The sequence below is a fragment of the Dendrobates tinctorius genome, unplaced genomic scaffold, assembly GCF_039654945.1.
Source record: "Dendrobates tinctorius isolate UK_male_01 unplaced genomic scaffold, ASM3965494v1 ptg000116l, whole genome shotgun sequence".
NCBI lineage: Eukaryota > Metazoa > Chordata > Amphibia > Anura > Dendrobatidae > Dendrobates > Dendrobates tinctorius.
Genome location: NW_027361784.1, coordinates 30,604,351 through 30,615,781, shown reverse-complemented (window position 1 = coordinate 30,615,781; position 11,431 = coordinate 30,604,351). Strand labels below are relative to the sequence as shown.

Sequence of the window (11,431 nt, the reverse complement as noted above, 5' to 3'; positions counted from 1 at the left end):
CCTGCATAATACTGTCATATAGTGTGTATATAATTTGCTGTATCAAAATACTAGTAATGTCATATAGTTCCCACGTAATACTACTATATAGTGTATACAAATAAAACTTCCATAAGGATTACAATCCATGCAGCCAAGGACTTCCCACATAATATTTTCATATAGTGTCCTTATAAGATACTTTTTCCAAATCATAATTAACACATAATACTACCAAATAGTGTCTATATAACATAATATTTTCAAATAATACTACATTATCAACTCCATATAATATTACTGAAGAGTTTACAGACTGCTGCCATTTAGTTACCACTTAATACTATTATAAGGGGCCAACATACCGTGCCATAGGCAAATAATACTCCCTTAAAGAAACCACATAATACCGCCACACACTTCTCCCATTTAGTGCCCATATAATATGCTATATCCAAATACTACTCCTTTGAAGAGTTCACAGACTGCTGCCATTTAGTTACCACTTAATACTACCATAAGGGGCCAACTTACTGTGCCATAGGCAAATAATATTCCCTTAAAGAGACCACATAATACCGCCATACACTTCCCCCATTTAGTTTCCATATAATATGCTGAATCCAAATACTATTCCCTTGAAGAGTTTACAGACTTTCGTCGTTTAGTTACCACTTCATACTACAATAAGGGGCCCACATTCCGTGCTATAGGCAAATAATACTCCCTTAAAGAGAGCCTATAATACCGCCATATAGTTTCCACATAATACTAAAATCTAATTCAAGTAAGACCACCATAAATTACTCAATAACCCTGGCAGCTTTTACATTGTTTTAGTGGTTCCAAGTAAATGGGGGCCTTACACTCCTCTCAGCTGATTTATGACCACATCAAAGTTGAATTTGCAGGGAAACAAAGAACCTGTAAAAGCCGAACGGTGCAAAATATTTAACGAAACCCAATTGCAAAAATTATTTTTAGTCAGAAATGTATGTATTTGAGCATATATGAAAAAAAAAGTCCCCAAAGGTGGACATCCACTTTAAGGGTGTCCTAATTGTATGATTCCTAACTTCAAAACAGACATCATGTAGGATTACATGGCATCTAGTGAAATCAAAGGGTCATCAGTGTAATGTGGAGGGCTCCTCTACACTAATGTCGGACCCCCCTAATCCTCGATCTGACTCTATATCAGGGCGCTCGGCACGCCCAGAGGTCACGGGGACCCATGAAGCCCGAAGGCTGCTCACTAGGTTCCTCCATTCTGCATTGTGTCTGGAATGTGACAGCAACAAAGTCAGCAAAGTCTTTTGTTTAAACAAGTTTTAAAGGGACAGCGTCAATAAATTCCTAGACTGTCAAAAGCCTAAAATGTGCTAATGTGAAGAATACACTGTTAGCTTAGATACACCGGCTTAGGATTAAATCACACGATAGGTGTATCTAGTACCTGCCCACAGACACTTAGATACAATGTCTCAGCAGACAGTATCACACATGATTATTATTATTATGCATTTATATAGCGCCATTTATTCCATGGCGCTTTACATGTGAAAAGGGGAAATATAGACAAGTATAATAAACATGTGTAAGACAAGGGACACACAAGTACATAAGGAGAGGGGACCCTGCCTGCGAGGGCTCACAGTCTACAGGGATGGGTGAGGATACAGTAGGAGAGGGTAGAGCAGGTCGGGCGGTGGTTCAGTAGACCGAGGATCATTGCGGGCTGTAGGCTTGTCGGAACAGGTGGGTCTTCAGGTTCTTCTTGAAGGTTTCCATTGTTGGTGAGAGTCTGATGTGTTGGGGTAGAGAGTTCCAGAGTATGGGGGAAGCACGGGAGAAGTCTTGTATGCGGTTGTGGGAAGAAGAGATAAGGGGGGAGTAGAGGAGATCTTGAGAGGATCGAAGGTTGCGTGCGGGTAGGTACCGGGAGACCATGTCACAGATGTATGGAGGAGACAGGTTGTGGATGGCTTTGTATGTCATGGTTAGGGTTTTGAATTGGAGCCTCTGGGCAATAGGAAGCCAGTGAAGGGCCTGGCATAGGGGGGAGGCTGGGGAGTAGCGGGGAGACAGGTGGATTAGACGGGCAGCAGAGTGTAGGATGGACTGGAGCGGAGCCAGAGTGCTAGAGGGGAGGCCAGAGAGTAGGAGGTTGCAGTATAGTTTAGATACAGCAGTTCAGATGCACCATTTCTCTAATTCTTTATCTTACATGGTATGTGATTCTGTGAAATAGTACAACACATAATGGGCTTAGATACAGCAGCTCAGCTGAGAAATATCTTACATGATAGCTTCAGATCCATCAGATCAGGAGGCAGTATCACACAATATTTTTAGATACACTGGCTCAGATGCACACTTTTCTGGGAAGCTACGTTATACTGAAAGTCATTAATTTTACAGGATGAGGGCACTGATATAGTATCACCCTGGATGGGATTAGATACACCAGATCTCCAGGCAGTATAAAACACGATAGCTTTACATACAACGGTCTAGCTGCAAGGAATCACACATGATAGCTTTAGATACATCAGATCAGCCGCACAGTATCACATATGATGGGCTTAGATACATCAGATCAGCCGCACAGTATCACATATGATAGGCTTAGATACATCAGATCAGCCGCACAGTATCACATATGATGGGCTTAGATACATCAGATCAGCCACACAGTACATCACATCAGCAGCACAGTATCACATATGATAGGCTTAGATACATCAGATCAGCCGCACAGTATCACATATGATAGGCTTAGATACATCAGATCAGCCGCACAGTATCACATATGATGGGCTTAGATACATCAGATCAGCAGCACAGTATCACATATGATGGGCTTAGATACATCAGATCAGCCACACAGTATCACATATGATAGGCTTAGATACATCAGATCAGCAGCACAGTATCACATATGATGGGCTTAGATACATCAGATCAGCAGCACAGTATCACATATGATGGGCTTAGATACATCACATCAGCCGCACAGTATCACATATGATGGGCTTAGATACATCAGATCAGCAGCACAGTATCACATATGATGGGCTTAGATACATCAGATCAGCCACACAGTATCACATATGATAGGCTTAGATACATCAGATCAGCAGCACAGTATCACATATGATAGGCTTAGATACATCAGATCAGCAGCACAGTATCACATATGATGGGCTTAGATACATCACATCAGCAGCACAGTATCACATATGATGGGCTTAGACACATCACATCAGCAGCACAGTATCACACATGATAGAAATGATACTTAGATACACCAGCTCTTAATAGTCAGTACATGATATACTTAGATACAGTTGCTCAACAGAACTGTATCATACCTAATAAGGCTTAGATACACCAGCCTGTCCTTGTAGACTATTTTACATATGATGGTGACAAGCTCTGTACAAGTTTACAGAAAAACTGTACCACACCTGGAAACTTGGATACAGTAGCTCAATCTCTAGAAATACCCGCACCTTATCCCCGGATGATACAATCTGGCACATAATGTGGCATCACGGTCTGCAATTATTACTTGTTTTGGACACTTTTTTTTTATACGGGCGTGGGGCGTAAGGGGATAAATTTGACAGCATAGATTCAAAAATGTATCACAAAGCGACAAACCAGGGGAGGCCGTCATGTCACAGCGGAGCGGCTGTCGTTCTCTGTTATCATCCAGTACGAGCCGCGGATACATTTGGGACTGAATTAGTAAATTGCCCCATTGTATCAGGAAGAAGCTGATGGCCGAATATAACGAGAAGTAAACGCGGAGGAATCCCACAAGATTCACATTTCCTAAACCGTCCAGCTGTTTCCTGCATTTCACGACATTACTCCAAGCAGGAGCCAGACAGATATCCCGAGCTTCCCCAATCGCCAGCCCCTGGACGGTCTCCACAGACGAGCCCTGCGCCCCGGTAACTTCCCCCGGCGGGGCCACCGCTCAGTAATGGGATATTTTAAGTGTTGAAATAACAAATTTGATTGTGATAGCAGAACATTCCTGGGATTTCATTCCCACCAGCTGTTCACAAGGACTGCGATCCAATCTGCCCCCAATTATTCTACACCTCCGGCCCTGGCACACCGGGGCGCGACCAGCTATATTTGGGGAGGACAGATAAAGCCAGATGTCCAGCGAGTCACGGGATGATGTAATATACCTTTTTTGACTTTGGTAGCCATACAAATGTAGAAGCGCTCCTTTGTCTTTCGTGTCCACTCTCCTCTGGTGAAAGATGGCGGCCAGCAACAAGGAGCAGACCTTCATCGCCATCAAGCCCGATGGCGTCCGAGGCCTGGTCGGTGACATCATCAAGTACTTCGAGTAGAAAGGCTTTCATCTGGTGGCCATGAAGATGCAGCAGGCTTCCAAAGCGCTTCTGCAGAAGCGCTAGCTACATCAACCTGAAAGATTGCCGCTTCTACAACGGGCCGGTGGACTATAGGTACTCCGGGCCCGTGGTCGCCATGGTCTGGGAAGGTTTAAATGTGGTAAAGACCAGCTGTATCATGCTGGGAGAGACCAACCCTGCCGACTACAAGCATGGCACCATCAGGGGAGACTACGCCATCCATTGGTTCGCCATCGCCATCGCCATTGGTTGCAGGTTACGCCATCGCCATTGGTTGCAGGATTTGGGAATGTTTAGTTTGCAAAAGAGAAGACTGAGAAGAGACTTAATAGCTGTCTACAAATATCTAAAGGGCTGTCACATTGTAGAAGGATCAACTTTATTCTCATTTGCACAAGGAAAGACTAGAAGCAATGGGATGAAACTGAATGGGAGGAGACAGATTAGATATTAGAAAAAACTTTTTGACAGGTAGAGTGATCAATGAGTGGAACAGGCTGCCACGAGAAGTGGTGAGTTCTCCTTCAATGGAAGTCTTCAAACAGAGGCTGGACAGACATCTGACTGGGATGATTTAGTGAATCCTGCTTTGAGCAGGGGGTTGGACCAGATGGCCCAGGAGGTCCCTTCCAACTCTACGATTCTATGATTCTATGATCCAGTTAGGCAGGACCGTCATCCACGGCAATGTCTCCGTGGAGAGTGCCAAGAAGGAAACTGCCTTGTGGTTTACGCCAGAGGAGCTGGATGATTACCAGAACTGTGCCTGTGAATGAGAACTGAGCATCCTCCGTCCTCCTCCACATCATATTACGGTACTTCTCCGCAATACAAGTATTACAACCCGAAGACCTCGTCCTGTGAGAACTGCTGCAGTGCCGGCCGGGACCAATCTCATATTTTAATAAACCCTCAACCTGGTTTGCACAAAAAAAATGCATTTCTTCCTTTATTACCCCAGGAATGTGCTGAGCGGCGCTCCCTAATACATCGTCCACAGTTCCAGTGACCAAGAAAAGTTCCTTCAGGGTTAATGATCCAAATATGGCGGCTTAGAGAACCCCATATGGGCCTGTTAATACTCTGCGTAACTCGTAAGGTACGACCATGTGGCATTCTATTGTCCCTTCTCGTGAAGTCCCGCGAGGCGGTGCACATGCGAAACTACCACAGCATTCACTTCTATGGAAGTGATGGAGAGCTGTTCGGGTAGTCCCATAGAAGTGAATGGAGCGTCGATGGTCATGTACGTGCACAACATTTCCATTCACATAGGCGACTTTGTGATCTGTATCCTGGATCAACGGAGGTCATCCAGGTCAGACCTCAAGTGATCATATATCACCTATCCTCTGGAAGTATCTAGTGGGTTAAAACCCCTTTAATAGTACCCCAAAAACAGCTATAAGAGTGCCCCCCTTCAGATATAAGGAACAGATTTAGAGAAATGTCACTTTACTCTTCCGTTTGCACAGGAATCCAATGATGGCTGTTTGCCCACATATGGAGCTTCAGCAACCTTGTTCATATGCAACAGAAGAAAAAAAAAATATTGTGCAAATCTGAAGCAAAGTCTCAATCTTTGACCCTTTACCGCTGATCATACCGTAAAATGTGAGATATGCAAATCCCACATGTGAACATTTCATTAGGGTTCTCGAGGAAGAGGAGCCTGGATCTCCTTAGTCATTGCCGGCTTGTGCCTGGTAAGTCACAGACATGTTACATAACGTGTGTCGTAGATTTATGGTCTTTTTTCACACGCTTAGATTTGGGATGGAGGTCTCATAACAATGATGCCTTATTTACCCCCTTGCAGCTTTAGCCCGCAGTTGGGCTAGACACCTGCTGCCGCTCTTCTCATGACATGATGTGACCACCAGCTGTTGACGTCCCTCCCTTTCCAACAGCTGCACCTTCACAAACAGCCATTGGTAAACTGGAACTCCGTCGCTTACTGGAGACATGGCCGGTGTTAGCTGAGATGCACAAAACACCTCTCTGCTCTTTGTCACCTCCGGACAACTAACCGGCTTTAACACAATACCTGGGTGACATTAACGAAACGTTCAGAGACGTCCGTATTTGCTCATCACGACCAGCCTCCAACGTCATAGGATGTGAATCTAGACGTTCGATGACCTGGAATGGCAGAATTAAGGGCGACCTGCTGAACTTGGAAAGGGAATATTACATAGGTCACCAAGTGAACGTATAAGACGTCTTACACACCGACTTGTCAAAAGTCTTTTATAGCCAGAGATCATAGTCCAGGCATACTGACCGTCCATGGCACATACGGCCAACTCATCACCAACCAAAGAGGTTTTTACATGTCAATTATTCACGGACCGAGTAGGAACCATGATGTTCAGACTGGTGGCCGAGCTCCTGACCAGAACAGCGTCATAAAGAGGTTGTCACATTCAGGTTCGGGGACTCATGGCCGATCCAGCTAAGACGGTCTATATACTCATATTGTGAACGGCTAAATTTGTCAGGAGAACAATTATGAACCTTATGAAGGTTATCTGAGGTTTTGGAACCACAAGGCTAAAGTTCACACAACTGTAGGGATCGAAACCATAAGTTTTTGGTGCAAGAAGTTTGAGTTGATCAATAGATGGTGGCAAAAGGTCAAACCCCTGCCGTACATGAAGGTAGGAGTTTGGCAAGAACTTGAGAGCAGTGGGATGGAGACAGACTGCTTCATATATAGGATGGTGTCAAGAGCTCAGGTCTGAAGATCCTTGCCCAGTCTCATCAGTTTATATAGACAAGTTTCATGGGCATCTGAATTAGTTATTATTTTATTCCCCCAATCACACCTTGACTTTCATTCACTCTTGGAGCCAAAATCAGAACGGATTGTGGCCACGTCTCATTTAGGCTATACAGTAGTTTTCACACATGACCTTTGAAACAAATCCCAGAGCAGAAACCACAAAACCAAAAAAGTAATGTTTAAATTGATTTTTTTTTTTTTTCGGTTTTATTTTCTGAAGCTTATTCCAAACAGCTTGCCATGTTAAAGGCCACTATATCAACCTGGGCGCAGCCCAACATATAGTTTAATTTAAGCAAAACAAGCCTTATAAAAAGACATTGATGAATTATTTTTCTTTTTTTTTTTTAACCCGCCAGCATGTTATAATATCATTAAGAGAACCAATATAGAGACTAAACCCAAATTCAAGCCCCTTTTTCCTCCTTGACCCCTCGAAGACCACATCTTCAAAATAAAGGGAGGGAAAAAAAAGGGTCTTTTAAACTTTTTTTCATATGAAAAAAAAATCGCATCTAAATGACATGTTGGTCAGCACCTTCTTCATCAGGTCTTCAGAATTTGCACGGTCAGATCAAATATAGAAATATTAAACCAAAATGACAACTTTTACAATAGAATATTTAGATATTAAACACAACCAAAATAATTCTTTTTTTAAAAAAAAAGTTGAATTAAAGGCATAACGGCAGTCACAAGCAGAGATGTCAACTTTGCCCCTTTTTTTGTTTTGTCTTGCCAGGTGTTAGAAGTGAATATTAATACAAGTTACATCTATAAAGATTTTGTTAACGATATTATTACACGTCCGCAACGTCTGATATAATCATCGTAAAAGCTATTTAGAGCAAAACTTCAGTATCTGTTTATGTAAGAAAAATAAAGTTTTAAATACAAAGATATGTAAAAACAAACAAGAAACAAACAAAACAAAAAAAAGTTCTGTTTCCCGTATATTCATTCATATATTGAGGCAGTATTAAGGTGCTGGCAAAATCTTTATCGAAGACCAAGCCAAGGTTGTGTAGTTTGTTTTTTTTTTTTCTTTTTATCAATCCTTTGCATGCACTTGTCCATTAGTCTATAAGATCTTGTAGGATTTCAATAAGAACCTTGAAATAGACTGTCAACAGTTCAGAAAAGTCTTAGCAGGATATTCTAAAGAAAGAAAGTTTCACAAACTCTTGAGTTGTTTGAGTTTCTGTTTTAATTGTTCTCTTTTGAGTTTTAACTGTTCGGACTCCCGGAGGAGCCGTCGCTCGTCTTCCTGCATGGAGATGACGTATTCCGTCGCCTTTTTAAGGATAACTACTTTGGGGGCTTTTTCGTTATTGGCTACGTCGGGGATCTGGTCTCTGAGGGCGAAAAAACTCAGTTTGAGTTCGTTCCGCCTCTGTCGCTCCAAAACGTTGTGCGTCCGCCTCTTGTCGTTCTCCTCGCTGTCGGACGACCTGGGGCTCGAGCACTTGCGGTTGTTGCTGATCTGTTTGAGAACTCTGCCGCTTTCGAGTTTTGCCCTTTTGGAGGAAGGATAGTCCACTTTGGAGGAAGGCGGCGCCGCGTAGTTGTGCTGATGGATTGGTACATGACACCTTTTCAGGACCAGAGGGCTATGGTGGGGTCTGGACTGGTGGGAGTAGGAGTCCGCTTTCTTGGATGCAGTGTATCTTTTCTCAACGGTGACAACATCAATCTCTTCTTCTTCTTCCTCCTCATTATCATCCTCCTCCTCTTCTTCGTCCTCCTCATCATCGTCTTCTTGTTCCTCTTCTGGGAAAATATAATAGATACAAGTTAGTAACGCAGATCATCATTTGCTTCCATAAAGAGCCAAAAGCCAGTCATCGGAAGATAAAAAGCAACAAAAAGGCAAAGTCAAGAGATAAGTCATTGTCCCCAGCATTCTTAGAAAGCGTGGCGCGTCTCTGCCCTAAACTATCATTCATTGCCCAAACCACTTTCACTGGAAACCCCACCCACTACTGCAGTGCTGCAGATCTACAAAGCCACAACTTCCAACAGCTGGGAGAGATCAGGCACATAAGACGCTACAGGAACCCCACCCTCACCACACTAATAGTGGACATAGTCAATGGTGACCAGACTGAAAGCTACTCCCCCCACACCCATGGCATTGCAGCAGGTCAATACTCAACTCATGTACTCACCAGATTCGGAGCTGCAGCCGTTGATGCTGATGGGCGGCGTGTCCATATTAAGCTCCTGAACCAAGCATGGAGAGCCAACTTTGGATATGCTATCATTCAACGGGTAAGGGAAGACCACTGAAGGGTCTATGCATTCAGAACTTGGATCCGGGAGGTATCCACTGCTGGTCCTACTGGTTCCTATGGGGCTGAGGTTACCCTGGCAGGTAGGAGACTTCTGTGGGCTCTGCTGCTGTTGATTTTGGGAGGGTACAGAATTCTCCTTCCTAGCAGCCTGGTAGGATGCCAGCTTTTCAGACACCACTTTCTCCAGCTTGGCTGCTGCCGAAAAGCCACTCCACATACAGTCCTGAATGATTATAGACTTTACAAACGTCTCGTCATCCTGGTCACAGATGAAGCTTTGATTCACCATGTCCCCACCCAGGAACTCTGTGACCAGCTCTAGCTGGTCGGTAGATGGGAAGAGGCTGGACAGGCTAGATCTACGGCTGGGAGACCGTGGTGGGGTGGGCAAGAGCTCAAACTTCTTCCAGATGTCCTCACTGGGAGCTGGAGGCTGCAGACGGTTGTACTGCTGCTGGTAGAAATTTTCATCCTCGTCGAAGTAGAAGACCGGTTGCATAGTGTCATAATCCAGGTCGTAATTCCGGCTCTGGTAGTTGGAGTGTAAAGGCATGGTGAAGTCCTTTAGCGGTGACCTGCAACAAGAAGAACACGTGATCAGACTGGATGGAAAGAAGTGCATAGTAAAGACACTGCTACCAAGCCTCAGCTGTCATGTAGACAGCGACTTCCAGCCTGGCGGTGATACATTAAAGGGTCTCAAACTTTCCCAGGGAACAAAGGAGCGAGTGTCAGGCATGCACCTTCCAGGAAAAAGCCGGCTGTGCAGGAAGGAGGGGGAATCACATGGAGAGTTCAGCCCCCAATACTACACCGGCTCCATACATCGAGTATATAGGCTGTCCAGACTGCTGCTATACTGACAGCCAGACAGTGGCCCCCGGTGCCAGGCATTTAAATGCCAAAGCCAGCCCAGCCACTGACAGTGAAGCCCCTCTCCGCATTGACAACACCCTAGCAGACCCCTGCACCATGACAGCGCCCTCCTGACTACATATAATACAGAGGGCTACTGGATGAGTGGGTGGGCGGCCACCTACCCCTGCACCCCAACAGTAACTACCCTGTCAAAGCTCACTGCACCCCCACACTGACAGCAGGAGACCTAAACATAAGGTGCCCCCAAAAAGGCAGCTCAAGACACTCAGCCAGCACCCATCCCACAGAAGACCCCAAAAGACAAGAGGTCAGCCCCCCATCCTAAACACATTAGTATTCATCCTAAACAACCACCCCAAAAAGACAGCAGCACAGATCAACACCCCCTTATAAGAGGCGAGAGGCAACACCCCCCCCCATAACATCACCAAAGCCAACAAGCCCCTCCAGACACAGTGACAGCTCCCAATATGGGGGCACTCCGACCGTCCACAGGGCGAAGGATAAAAGCGAGGACCCTTACCCTGCGACCCCAGCCACAATTCCAGCCAGTGTGGTATTATCCTGGAGACCTGTAATAATCCAAAGGCAGAAAAGCCGCAGCAGCCGTCGTCCTCCTCCGCCCCCCCCTAGATCCCGAGCTCACTGCAGCACACTCCAAGCACAAAGTCGAGAGAACGCGCAGGGAGCGGGTATATATACCGGGAGCCCCGGCCCACAGTTCGCGCCAAATCTTCGAGGGCGGGGCTGACGGGGCGGTGTGTGTGCGGTAATGGAGTAACGTAGCCAAAAAGATTAACTCCTTGCGCTGCCGGATACAATGCTGACTGCGCCAATCGCGGCCAGCTGGGAGTGCGGGGCGGGGCGTAGCGCCGGGGGCAGAGTGTGCGCAGCGCCGGAGGGACAGTGCGGCGGTCCCGGCGGCAGAGGAGCCGCAGCAGCAGCGGGCGACAGGGAGAGAACGTAGAGTGCGGGTCACGTGGGTCAGGCTGCAACACTGTAGCGAGCGCGCGCTTCTCTGAACGTTCTAAACCGCTGCTGTTGCCAGGCGACCGCGGCTGGAAGCTTCAACAAATAGATACATATGTGTAAAC

The 11,431-nt window shown here is 45.6% G+C and overlaps 1 protein-coding gene and 1 pseudogene across 1 annotated transcript; one reads left to right on the top strand and one right to left on the bottom strand.

The window, feature by feature from the left end:
• Positions 1–4,260: 4,260 nt before the first annotated feature.
• LOC141101198 (nucleoside diphosphate kinase A1-like) lies at positions 4,261–5,155 on the top strand (annotated as a pseudogene).
• A 2,182-nt stretch (positions 5,156–7,337) lies between these two features.
• Positions 7,338–11,113, bottom strand: MYC (MYC proto-oncogene, bHLH transcription factor). The gene is made up of 3 exons (XM_073590322.1): positions 10,861–11,113; positions 9,333–10,033; positions 7,338–8,934 (listed from the first exon to the last, which is right to left on the bottom strand). Exons 2-3 carry the CDS (start codon positions 10,009–10,011, stop codon positions 8,339–8,341), a joined length of 1,275 nt encoding a protein of 424 aa, XP_073446423.1. The 5' UTR covers positions 10,012–10,033; positions 10,861–11,113; the 3' UTR covers positions 7,338–8,338.
• Positions 11,114–11,431: the final 318 nt, after the last annotated feature.